The sequence below is a fragment of the Alnus glutinosa genome, chromosome 6, assembly GCF_958979055.1.
Source record: "Alnus glutinosa chromosome 6, dhAlnGlut1.1, whole genome shotgun sequence".
Taxonomy (NCBI): Eukaryota; Viridiplantae; Streptophyta; class Magnoliopsida; order Fagales; family Betulaceae; genus Alnus; species Alnus glutinosa.
In genome coordinates, this window is record NC_084891.1 from 22,258,287 (window position 1) to 22,271,961 (window position 13,675).

At 36.1% G+C, this 13,675-nt stretch overlaps 1 protein-coding gene across 1 annotated transcript; it reads right to left on the reverse strand.

The window, feature by feature from the left end:
• Window positions 1-1,439: 1,439 nt before the first annotated feature.
• On the reverse strand, window positions 1,440-13,470 carry LOC133870982 (uncharacterized). Its single transcript, XM_062308302.1, has 8 exons — window positions 13,273-13,470; window positions 12,717-12,883; window positions 11,548-11,761; window positions 5,887-6,053; window positions 5,193-5,317; window positions 2,656-2,716; window positions 2,426-2,474; window positions 1,440-1,766 (listed from the first exon to the last, which is right to left on the reverse strand). Exons 2-8 carry the CDS (start codon window positions 12,870-12,872, stop codon window positions 1,687-1,689), a joined length of 852 nt encoding a protein of 283 aa, XP_062164286.1. The 5' UTR covers window positions 12,873-12,883; window positions 13,273-13,470; the 3' UTR covers window positions 1,440-1,686.
• Window positions 13,471-13,675: the final 205 nt, after the last annotated feature.

Below are 13,675 nucleotides of genomic sequence, written 5' to 3' on the forward strand. Positions count from 1 at the left end.
CTCGCTCCCGTTGCCGCCTCACATGCCTCCACCTTACCATCATGTGCATCCTCGCCATCTCTGTTGTTAATGCTACTAATTTTTGGGTTTAGTGATTTATTTATGCTTTTTTCAATGTTTTTCTTGTTACCTAACAGATGTTAGGGTAGGGTTGAATAGTCTTTCAAGAGTCATGCTTCTATCTGCATCCCTTACACTAAGAGTTCGGGGTAGGATTGAAGGGTCTTACGACGGTCATGCCCTTGCCCACGATTTGTCTAATCGCCTTTAATGCTTGCCACTTTTATTGTGTTTGTGCCAAAAATTCATAGAATTGCGTCATTCATTCGATACATTCCCATTTTATTTATGTTTACTCTGGTTATTTTTTGGGAGTATTGTTGGCTTGCCCAACCTTTTTTGGCCATTCTTGGTTGTAATTCTTCTTGATTTACTTTGTGTGTGCGTGCGTGCGTGCGTGTGGGGGCGGGGGGAATTTGGCTTTTCTTTTTCCCTTCTTTTATTTATTTATTTTTTTTATAGATAAAATTTTGGCTTTTCTGTTTTCTACATTTTATTAATTTCTCTTCACTACTAAGTCTATATACAACGGATGGACAACAGAATTATTCGTAGCATTTTCCTTTCAATAAAGAAGCCAAATGTTGGTGAGAGATAATGAGTCCGTTTGAATTTGCGATTTAAAATAACAATTTTAAAAATGTGCGATTTAAAAAAACGATTTTTAGAAACGCAATTAATCGTTTGACAAAATCGCAGTTTGGCCTATAAAATCACATATTAGTCTTTAAAATTTTACGTTTTCAAAAAAGCACCATGTTAGTTGCAATTTGAAAAATCAATTTTCTATGTTTTCAAATCGCAATTTTTTAAAAACACAATTCCCAAACGATTCATTTTTTGCGATTTGGTTTAAAATCGCACTTTTTGTTTACGAAATCGAAATCCCAAACCACCCAATATATTAGCGGTAGTTGGGCGGAAACTATCTGACACGGTCAGGATCCATACAAATTGAAAATATCTCATGAACACGCCACTGCAAAATGTAGATGAGAAGAGAGGCTATTAAAATTAATAAAATTTGGACCCCTGTTTGTTTCGATGTAAAATATTTTCTATCAAATAAAATGATCCCTTGAATTTTCAGGGTTTGCCTACAAAAAATGAACGAGGACGAAAACAGCAGTGGTCTGACAATTTGAAAAGAAAAAGTTCAAACTCAGAAAATGGTGTACGGTTTTAAAAAAGAAAAAAGTATTTTACAAACATTAAAAAAGTTTTTCAGATCAAACCAAAAATGTTTTCTGTTTGACTATTATTTTTCATCGCACCAAACATCAAAAAATATTTTCAGGAATTATTTTACGGCAAAACAAACAGAGCCTTAGAAGATGAACAACAAACAGACGATTTTTCCTGTGGAATTTAAACAAACATTTTCAAACACTTAATCATCATTGATAATCCCATCATTACAGAGTTAACATTCCGCACCGACAAATGAATCCATCGACGCCATCTATTTAATCAATCACTTGGTGAAAAGATAGATGAAACAATGAAAGAACAATAATCCCTTTTGACAAGGGCTTTACAACTGTTAATTTAATACAAAAATATAGGATTTTCCAGAAGAAATAAACTTTTACAATCGAAAATTTTCATTATGATTTCAATTGATTCTCACCTATGCCCCTTTGAATGCAACGTCTCGGTCTCTAACGAGGTAAACATGAAGTTCCCAGAAAGAATAGCTTCTTTGTCTGCATATTCAAATTCCATGGTTTTGTCAAGCTAGCTAAAATACTAGGAAACTGATGTAAAGATCCAAAATGTTTGTGCAATCTTTAAATAAAATATACTCAAATTTCTGAAATACCAAGTACCTAGCTAATAGGAAACAAATTTATCACAAGTTAACCAAGAGCATTAGTCCATTTTTTAAAACAAAACTAATAATAAATTAAAACAAAATAAATTAATGCTGTCGCATATGACCATTTCCTGCGGTGACTGACGAGTGATACGATGTATACTTCAACAGGTAAGTGTGTTTGTCTGTGTGCGCTCTGTCTTGTCACCAAACAAGCTTAAGAAAGGATACTGCTATCAGGCCAAGTTGGTTGCTGAACTAGTTTAGCTATCTCATCTTAGTAAATGATTAAGCAACACAAGATAATTGAGTAAGCTGCAATCTACTTCTGGCATCCAAACCATCCCCCACCACTTTTTTCTTTTCCGTTTATAAGAAAGGGATTAAAAAGAAACTTCCTACCCTGTGTATCTATTAATTTAGCCGGCTCAACATATTCCTGTACTTCTGATTCTATATACAATCAACTATTTATCCCCAAGAGATTAAAATGGTACACATAAGGAAGACGTTAGAAAAAATAAAAAAATAAAAGATAGGGTAACCAACCTGTTGAGGAGAGGCAGCTAACTTCTCGGCGAGCATACCTTGCCATTGCCTGCAGATGTGTTCAAAGATTTAGTGGTGTTATGCCTTCAATAGGGGACACTTCTAACCAACTTAAACTTGGAGAGCCACACATTTTCTTTGGTGTATCTCCCAATAAGTACAATGGACCAAGATTACCCCTCTTGCATTGACTGTCAACCACAGTAATGAAAGTAAAAATGAAAACATGCCTGGACTGCTTGTGATGCAGCATCACTGTGCTGTGATGAACCGTCAACAGAAAATATATTCCTGCAACAAAAAACAACACCAGTTCCAACTGTTAGGAATAGCAAATAAAGCATCCAACATGAGAAACGGTGTCACTTCAACAGCATTAGCTTTCAATAGCTACTGCACAGCTTAGTTATTAAAATTGTATATCCTACAACAAATCTCTGATAAAACAGTTTTTGTTATTCCAATATTCAGCAGTATATTAATGAAAACAATTTCTAGCTAATACTTGTCAAAAAGAATTGGTACACTTTTTATGACAAGTAACAAATATTTTAATTATATATAAATGGAAATGTCCATAAATGGAAGTATATTAAATTCCCATAATGATATTCCCTAACGAACTCTCAATCGTCTTCATCAATCTCTTTGATCAAGAAAATTGAACACAAATCCATAAGACTTTTCCACATTAGATTTGAGATGGAGGATGGATCCAAAATTCGTTTCTGGCATAATGTTTGTTGGGGGGCTCAAACTCTCAAGGCATCTTTTCCGGACTTGTTTAGCATTTCCCGTTTTAAGGAAGCTAATGTGGTAGACTATTTGGAGCTTTCTAGTGCGCGCCCTCCATCAGTGGAATATTAACTTTCTCAGAGCAGCTCATGATTGGGAGATGGGTAACTTTACCTCACTCTTCAATTTGTTGTATTCCGTTAGAGTGAGACGGGGCAATGAGGACAAACTCTGTTGAATTCCTTCCAAGAAAAGGTTGCTGGATGTTAGATCTTACTACAAGGTTCTTGTTCCCCATGATATCAACCCTTACCCTTGGAAGAGTATTTGGCAAATAAGATTCCTTTGAGAGTGGCTTTCTTTGCATTGTCAACTGCCTTGGGGAAAATTCTCACCATGGACAGCCTAAGAAAATGACATATTATTGTGGTTGAGTGGTATTGCATGTGTAAGAAGGATTGGGAGTTAGTAGACCATCTTCTACTCCATTGTGAGATCGCAAGTTCTCTTTAGAATTCTATCCTCAGCAATGTAGGGCTGATTCGAGTTATGCCTGGAAGGGTGGTAGATCTCTATTTGTTGGAGAGTGACAAGGGATAGGTTCAGCTTGATGTAGTTTGGAAGACGATTCCACCTACCCTAATGTGGAGTCTATGGAGGGAAAGAAACGGCCATAGCTTTGAGGACCACAAGAGAACCTTAGCGGAACTAAATGATTTATTCTTTAAGGCTCTCTTTCTTTGGGCTGCTGCCTCAGATTGTTGTTTTTCGAATCTTCATGCTTTTTTAGATCACTTCTTTACTACTTGCTAGGCTTTTCTCTTGTATACTTATTATGTACTTGGGTTGCGCCTTTGCACTTTTTAATGAATCTGAGACTACTCGTTAAAAAAGAAAAAACTTTTCCACACACCAAGCAATGAAACAAACAAACATTTCTCTGTGCCACATTGCAAAATGAGGTTGCTGTATGTATATGTTATTAAATAAATTATCATGTGTTTAAGAATCTCATATCCAACTCCAAGTTACAATTCATGTATATCTAAGATATTCATGCGAGCTTTTACTATCACAAAAACTAGCTTTAAAAGGAAGAATTACATGGTATAGCTGGAAATGTTTTCTATTTTTTTGACAGGAACCAATATGGTTTGTAAGAAGAACGGGATTACATGGTATTAGAAGGAGGTTTTATGCTAAAAAAAATAGATTAACCCTCTTCCCAAGGGCAGAAAACGCATAAGAGGGAGACATTGAGGCGAGCTCAGGAAAGGATCGAAGAGCAGAAATCAAATCTATTTTTAGCTATGGTATAATCTGGATTTTTTTTCGACAGCCGCAAAGAAGAGTCATAAGAAGATGAATCACCCTAGGGCAGGAGGTGCATAAAAAAATTAGAAATACTCTATAATTTTAAAAAATAAAAAATAAAAAAATTGCATTAAAAGTTAAGGAAAGAAACTAGGGTAAATTAAAACTCAATTAGGACTCGAAGAAAAGTATTAGCGCTCCAATATATGTTTCAAAAGGTTTTTGAGAACTGAATTACAAATGTTAATCAAACAATAAAGATACCATCAGAATCATTTCTTCGTTTCTTTTTTTTTTTTTTATGAATGATAATATATTAACAAGAAAAGAAATATACAAACAAGCGGACACAAATTTCCTACAAACTGCTTTGTAGAAAACACCCACAAGAGGTGTGTTATATGTACATCACCTTGGTGTACATCAAGTGTATGCATGGGTCCCATACCCAATGTGTCTTGGTGTACATCAAAGTGATGTAAAAAAATCATTAGCCCTCCTACAAATCAGTCTATAAAAGCAGCATATGTCCTTTAAGCTATTAAAAAGCATGTGAGAAGCGCTTGCTATTAAAAAACATGTGTTCCTCACATGCTAAGGGACACATGTCATCAGAGTCAATTCAACTCCAAAACAAGTGTAGAAGATTCCAATAAACACTGTTATAAAATAACGATTTATAAGCTATGTCAGAACCAAGTCATAATTTAAGTGTAACCTCCATATCACATTTGACAGCTCATCCGATCTAGCCTCCGGAAGCATTGCAGAATCATAGGCAACCACATTTCCGTAGAAAATTTTCTCCAAATCCTTCATCCATCTAATCAACAATAAGTTAACCTGCCATTTAAAAGATAAATAATCAATATGCCAAATCACAAATGTAAAGCCCGTTTAACAAGAAAGTGCATTTATATTGTTATACACAACGTAATAAAAGGCTTGATTATATATACATATATATGTGTATGTGTGTATATATATGGATATAAAAGCCGCCCCTGGTCCAAAGCTTTCTACCCATGCAGGTTCAAACACCATTAGCCTCAAGACTAAAAAATTGAACTCAACAGCACTCTCACGAAGGAAAATATATGCTGATATCATGCATTGTTTTCATCTGTCAAACCTTACATGCCAAAAACCGCAAAGCTTATAACCTACGGAACAGATTCTTTCTAAACAATTCCTTAGGGTTTTTGAAGCATACACAGGTTGAACACAGAATTTTAAGTAATTTTTTGTCGCCGTTTGAAAATAATAAATTACCTTCCAATTTTCAAAAGACATTCGTTATGAAAAGAGTATTTTAACAATTAAGATAATAAAATCCACAGAAGCAATAAAGTGCAAACAATATTAAATTTCAAAAGAAGATCAAAGATGAACATTAAAGTACTATCACATACCCCAGCCTTTGAAACTCTCAGCTCCACATCATGATTGTAAATCTCGTACAAGTACTGCCCAAATTCAACACCTTCCTTTCCCTCTTCTTTCAAGCGACGTAAGCAAAGCCACATATGTAGTACAAGTAAAGAAAATGTCGTTTTGAATGTTTTCTCCAAGTTAAATACTGCACATAAAAGAGCATAGTTTAAATTAGACTACGACAGAAATGTCAACATAGTTAGCAGGCGCTAAAAAAAATTAACAAATTGTAAGTGTGGATTATTCTCAATCAAATATGGCAACAAAGCTCTCCATACATTAAAATCTGGGTTTGCAATGGCATTGCTTTTCTTCTGTTTCTGTTTTTGTTTTGTCAGATTTCCACAGCAAAGCATGCATAGACAGAAATCTCATTTGAATATAATATAACAAGTTTCATGGTTAAGTCGAATCATAATGCCATCTCTGACCAAATATCTTAGTTTCACAGTTCTAATCCCTTGACGTTTTTGTCCTTGTATAACTGACTTTCTTTCCCATACAGACCTATAAGCAAAAGTAATAATAAGTATAATTTCCTAAATCGCAATTTTACTGCAGCAGATTGACAGTATATATAGCCATAAATCAACTTTAAAAAATAGATTGGCTGTTCACAAATGTGTATGTGTATATTTGTGTTTGCGTATGTAAGTCTGTAGTAGATGTATGCTTATGTGGCGGTGTGAGCATGGGAGGGTTAAGTATGTTAAGTGCACGTGTACATGCATGTGTAACAATCATAAAAATAAAATAAAATATAATATAATAAATAATTTTTTTTTTTTTTTTTTAAAAAAAAAAAGACATTAGAAACAAAAACCTTCTTCACCGCCTTAATTACTTGGGGAAAAGAAGATATTTTCTAAACACAAAAAGTTTAAATGGCTAAATCCCATCTGTTGGACCATTAACAAGCAGACACGGTGTTGCTTTCCAAAATTGTGAATCTAGGATGGCCAAACACTGCAAAACCTACCCATATAACTTGTGGGATTCTATTGAAGGAAGACAATGATTGTACATACTGGGGCCTTGGAACGCATGGTGAACAGGTGAGAGGGATATACTAGGCCTTAGGTTCCAGTCCTACAATGAAGGTGAAAAAAAAGAAAAAAGAAAAAAAAAAAGAAGGCAAAATTACACTTAACCCCCTCAAACTTACACACAATTTGCAAAGACACCACCAGACTTTAAAAAGTGATACTTGACCCTATCAAACTATCGCCTTATACATGGGCCCCTCCATTAGATTTCGGGCAGGGGCAGAGAACCACGTTGGAGTGTGGTGGGCAATAACCCCCCCAAGCTCCAATTGGTCCCATAATTTTTTTAAAAAAATCTATATAAATTTTTTCAAAATTAACTTTTAACCACCCCCCCCCCCCCCCCCAAAAAAAAAAAAAAATCTAGTTTCACCCCTGATTTCAGGTTTAAATAGACAGAAAGACCAACACATGACATGCATGAGTTTTTACGCCTCAAAAATGCTGAAAATAACCCGTATCGAGGTGCTAAAAAGTTACCTCAACCATAAGAAGTTGGCATAGTCTGACAGTCATACCACCAAATCAACATTAATGACTACTACAAAACTGAGAAATCTATAGACGGATGTTAATATATACAAATACATAGATAAAAAGCGATTTTACTAGGATGTTCTTGAGCTCTTCCTTCGTCTTCTCACGATCTTCAAAACATCTAACATTTCTCCCTCTCCGTATACTCCACATTAAGCACAACGGGGCTATCCTCCACACATCTAGAATTGAGCGACTACCCACCTAACCTCGCCAACAAGCTAACAACTATATCACCCTTGCAGACATAACCCAACGAACTCCGAATAGGGTAAAGATCGCACTCCATACACATGCAACACCATTCCAACCCTATTACTCTTCTCTTTCTCAAATTATCCAACGTCAAAATCTTCCCAAGAGCTGCATATTATCCGCCACCCACGCATCCTTACCACAAGCAATAGTGAATAATTCCATAATGAGACCATCAACTGAATAGCGAACCGCAGAAATACAAAAATCTATCCATTCTCCCCATTTCTCCCCAAACCCGCACCTTTCCAACAAGTATAACAAGAACTCCCAATTTTATTTTATTTTTTTGATAAGAGCAAATTTATTAAAAAAACTGCGTAAGGCGCCCCTAGTACACACGGAGTATACATGAAGCAATAGCCTCACCACCGACCCTACAAAAACAGCCCACAAAACAACTCAACCCTAAGCTCCTAAAGCACACACCCCTCAATCTTATCCCACCTCCTATGTTCCTCATCAAGGGCAGATAGGAAAACCACAGTTTTATCCTCTTCTCCCTTGTCCCCGGACCCTATCGAAGACCAAAACAAGGACCACTCCCAATTCACATGATCATATGTCTTTCCGAGATTTGATTTGCATAATAAACCTGGTACACCTGATCTGAATTGACTGTCAATACACTCATCTACAATCATAACCGAATCCAGAATTTGTCTCCCCTTAAGAAATGTATTTTGTGAATTTTATATGATCTTCTCCAACAAGTTTCAATCAGTTCGCTAGCACCTTAGAGATTATTTTGTATACAGTACCCACTAGGTTGATAGGACAAAAGTTCTTAATATCCACCGTACCAACTTTCTTTGGAATGAGAGATATAAAAGTAGCGTTAATACTTTTCTCAAACCACCCTTGACTATGAAATTTTCTAAAAACTGCCATTCTATCATCTTTCAAAATCTCCCAGCATTTTTGAAAAAAAACCCACAGAAAACCTATATCAGGTCCCGGGGCTTTGTCTCTGTTCAGATTTTTAACCACCTCAAAAACCTCTCTCCTCAAAGTCTCTTTCCAACCAAGAACCCTCCTCTTCACCAATGGCTTGAAAAGAGAGTCCATTCATCTTTTGTCTCTAACTATACTGTTCTGAATACAGTTGCATATAAAGTTGTACTACATGCTCCCTTATCTCTGTAGAATCTAACGATAAGGACACATTAACAAGTATCGACAATATTATTTCTTATATTTGAGTTAGCCACCCAATGAAAAAAATGTGTTCTTATCTCCCTCTCTCAACCAAAGAGCTCGAGATTTCTGTCTCCAGCTTACTTCTTCACAGAGAAGCAACCTCTCCAACTCCCTAGCAAACTCCTTCCTCACCTTCTCCTCCTCAACCAACACTCTCCCTTCCCCATAGACATCTAGTTCTCGAATACCCTCCAATAAAGCCTTTTCCGCTTCCCTACATCACCAAAGATTTCATCATTCCATTTTCTCAAATCACCTTTCAAAGCTTTCAGTTTGCATGCCAACACATAACTAGGACATCCCTCAAACCGATAATTCTGCCACCATAATTTCACTTGATCTACAAATCCCTCATATTTCAGCCACATGTTTTCGAATTTGAAATATCCTCCACTTCTACTCGATACCCCACAATCCAATAATAAGGAAAATGATCTGACAAAACACGAGGGAGTCTCCTTTGAACTACATCAAGAAAATGTTCCTCTCAATCAGGAGAGAATAAAAATCCATCAATTATTGACCAACATTGATTACTGTTGGACCAAGTGTACTTACCACCCACAAGAGGAATATCTATGAGTCCCTGATCAAAGATAAAGTCTAATAACTCCCTCATACCCCATTACAAAAAATACTCTCCATTAGCATTTGGCGTTAAAATGAATGGAAAAGCCCTCACATGCGCGGCTGCGCCACAAGTGACTTTTTTCCATTTTAACTTCCCAAAATGCTCTTAAAATTATTATTTTTTTTAAAAAAAAGTAAATAAAAAATAAAAAACCAAGGGGAGGCTGCAGCCACCCCCTTTTGTATTTTGGGGGTGGTTCCATCCCCCTGTTATATTTTGGCGAATACTGATCCTGACAATCTACTGTGACAACCTTGTATTTTGGGGTTGCCATCTTGGCGAATGGAAAGCCAAACGTGTGCAGATGTTCACAGGGAGAGGGTGGACATTTTTGGGTGTATCTAATTTCTTCTTCAGCCGAGTGAAGCAGCAAGAGAAGTGAGAGAACAAAGAAAATGAACAAAAAGACAGAAGCCACTCCAAAATTCTCAATTTGCCGGCAAAAACAAACACCACCAAGAACTTCTTGCTCTAAATTGAAAGAATGTGTTTGAATAACTTATTTCCTTCTTTCTTTACTATATAACATTTAGTTTCTTAGTAGTGTTACTTGGTCTGTGCTTTGGGAAATTCCTTAATACCACTGCCAAAGACTACTAAGGTGAGGATTTTCCTACCATCTTTCCCATTGAGAGCTGAAAAATATTTTTTGGGGAAATGGAAAAAATGAGGTTGTGCATTGCCAGTTTTAGTGTTTACTCACAGATTTAACAGTGTCTACGTAAGCGTCTGACGCAGTTTTTGGGGACCAAACAAGCTTCACAACTCCGTGTATGTGTGTGTGTGTGTGTCTTTCTCTCTCTCTCACTCTGTCTGTGTGTGGGGGACTGTGAGGTGATAATGTCAGATACAGGAGTATTTTCGGCAGTTTGAGGCGTAAAAACTCTTGCACATTACGTGTTTATTTTTGTCTATTTTAATCCTGAAATTTAACGAAGGGAGCCATGTATTGTTAAGAGTCCCACATTGCCAAGGTATACCTGGGTTATGGGCTTTATAAGCCTTGAGCAAACCTCTTCCCTTGAGGTGCCTTTTGGGAATGAGTAAGGCTCAAGTGACTTCAATATGGTATCAGAGCCACAAGCCCTTGGACAATGTTGGGCCTTCCCTCCCGATATTGAACACGTGTTTGGCCAAGAAGATGCCACACGTGAGGGAGCGTGTTAAGAGTCCCACATTGCCAAAGTATACCTGGGTTATGGGCTTTATAAGCCTTGAGCAAACCTCTTCCCTTGAGGTGCCTTTTGGGAATGAGTAAGGCTCAAGTGACTTCAATATGTATAAGGTGTTAATAGTTTGGGAGGGTCAAGTGTCGCTTTTGGTGGCATCTTTACAAATCGCGGTAAGTTAGAGGGGGCTAAATGTAATTTTCCCGAAGAAAAAAAAAAGGAAAAAGAAGATTAATGTGTTCTTTAAAGGGTAATCACCTTGACAAAAGTATAGTGAGAGTAGATTGTCCAATATATTTGTGAACATTTTGATAGCATTTGTGAGGGAGGCAAATCACACATGCATATACACATACATTTAGGTAACATTTTCCTAGAAATGACAATGGGAACTAAACTATCAGTAGATGAGTATTGGCAGATCTAGTGTAATCTGGCCAACATTTGTCTTAAATGACTGTAGAAGAGACAAACCACCAAACCACTTTGTGCAAGAGCTTAATTTGTTTTCATTTCCTCGATGACCTTACGACTTTAATGTTTTTCAATAGGACTTCAGTAATTAAGCCGAATGAAGTAAATTGAACGATACTGGCAGATCCCAATATTCAAACCACCTTGAACAACTTCACAAATAATGAGAGGACTTAACATTGAACAACCACCCCCCCCCCCCCCCCCCCCCCCCCCCCTCTCCCTGTGTTGCAACCAAAAAAATAACAGGGAAAGAAAAAAAGAATGAAATAAAAATAAAATCTGACATCATTCTTATCATGAACAATAAACTGAGGAAGGAATCACCTTCATAAATGAGAGGTTTATCAACTTGTGAAATGATTCGCCGGTATACCACATTCGCCCCTCGAATAGACTTGCTTTGTTTACTATAAAACAGCATCAGCTTGAGGATAATACGCTTAATGCCCTCATAGTTTGGTTCTTCAACTCTCAGAGGAGAATCCGAGGCCAAAGCCAATGAGGAGGGCTTAGACCAAAACATTTTATTCAAGTTAATCTGTTTAATAGAGATAATTTGACTTTCAGTATCAAGCTAAGCAGGTACAATGACATTACAAATATGAATAGATATGGCTAGCAGCAGTACGTGTTAGTACATGATACTTGATACAAAATGACATCTTTATGGAAGGAACCTGTCTGCATAGGTTTATCAAATCGTATGATTTTCAATAATAATAATAAAAAAATAAAAAATAAATAAAAAAAAAAAAGTAGGAAAAGATAAATGAGTTACGACAAACAAAAGGCAACGATAGTACTTATTGCATCACTGTTGGTTCATCAAATGAATAGAAAACAAACATATGATTTAATAATTATAAAAATAAATAAATAAATAAATAATAAAAAAGTTTATAGTGATTACATCAGTTCCAGTGTTATTCAAGGATCAAGGCACACTTCAGCACTGATGTTTCAAACAGCCAAAGCATAAAGCCAAAGTTGGCTTTGCGTCAAGGTTGCTTTTGTGATCACTGTACACCTCATGAAAGAACAAACTAGAGGCTAGAAAAATGAAGGCCATGCAAAGCTCCTCACAAAATCAGAAAATTATACAGCCGCCAAAAGTAGTAAACTACGTACAACACCAAATAGGTCTCAAACATCCATGAGTTCCATAGCCGACATAGATCGCCCAAAAACCATGATCATTAGGAGCTCATCTTCCAAACCCAGGACAAGTAAAACTAAACTAAAAACTAATAACACGTAAAAAGAAAACCAGAACGATGCACCTTTACATGCAGTCACAAAAAAAAAACATAAGAGACAGATTTACAGTAAAATCCAATTTGAAATAATCTATTTAAAAAGTATATTCCTTAAGCCCAGGAAAAAATTCCTTAAACCCATTCCAAATTACAATTAATGATTACTGCTGCTACCTAAACCCAATACCCAGTGGATATATTCACAAAACTTCAAAATGGGCAATTCTTAATTCATACCGCGGGTGCACTCGGGAGACCTTTTTCCACAGAATCAGTGGCAGCTGCAGCAACCTTGGCATAGCTTCGGCGTGAAACCACATTGCCCAATTTCAAGTTGCTTTGCAACCCAACTCTCGAGAGATTGGTGATAGTTCTGCCCCATTTTGGCAACATTATGTGTTTCCCTACAAAGATTCAAACAAACATTGCTTCAAACACATACATGTCAAGTTGTCAACACAGCAAAATAGAATCAATTTTTCGCTTACAAAAGATAATTGCCTCAAACACATCCCCCCCAAGAAAAAAGGAAAAAAAAAAAAAAAAAAGCTGGTTTATACCATCTGTCAAAATGTGCGGAAAAAAAAAAAAAAGTGGGGGGGTAAAAAACTATTTTGTTCATATTCCCAGGAACATAACAAAAACTTGATGAAAATGAAACAGAAGATAAACAAATTTATCCCTTTGTATAAAGAAGAAACAGTTAAAAGTGGTTTCGGAAGCAGCTACTTTCGTTTCTGAAAACAAAAATATTGTAAGAGAAAACAGGGGAAGAAATGAAATATTACTTCACCTGGAATCAGAAATAAGAGGGACCCAACTTCTCTGCTTATGCTTGGACTGTTCTTCTTCTTAATAATTGATTTTCCAAAGTGTTTTTTTGTGTTGGAGACACCCTTTTTTTCCTACTCTTAATTCTTAAACCCTACCGAATCTAATTGCCGAGCGATGGATGAGGCTCCACGCCGTCTCACCAAAATCCATTTTGTGATTACCATGAGGCTCATATTTGACGCCATACTTCATTAATTTTAAATAATTAATACTAACTAATTTCATTTTTTTTTTTTTATATGAATCATTTTTTTGCCATACTTTTTTTTTTATTAAACAAAAAATCACAAAATCATATAAATAGGTTGGAGTCTGATTTTGTGTTTTTTATTTTTTTTTTAAATAAAATAAAATAAAATGTC

Bases quoted from the DNA above. Each gene is read 5' to 3' on its own strand.
- LOC133870982 (XM_062308302.1), bottom strand. From the start codon at position 12,872: ATGTTGCCAAAATGGGGCAGAACTATCACCAATCTCTCGAGAGTTGGG. The intron at 6,054-11,547 runs GTGATTCCTTCC...TTTTATGTGCAG, and splicing joins TAAACCTCTCATTTATGAAG to TATTTAACTTGGAGAAAACA. The intron at 5,318-5,886 runs GTATGTGATAGT...TTTAAATGGCAG, and splicing joins TGAGAGTTTCAAAGGCTGGG to GTTAACTTATTGTTGATTAG.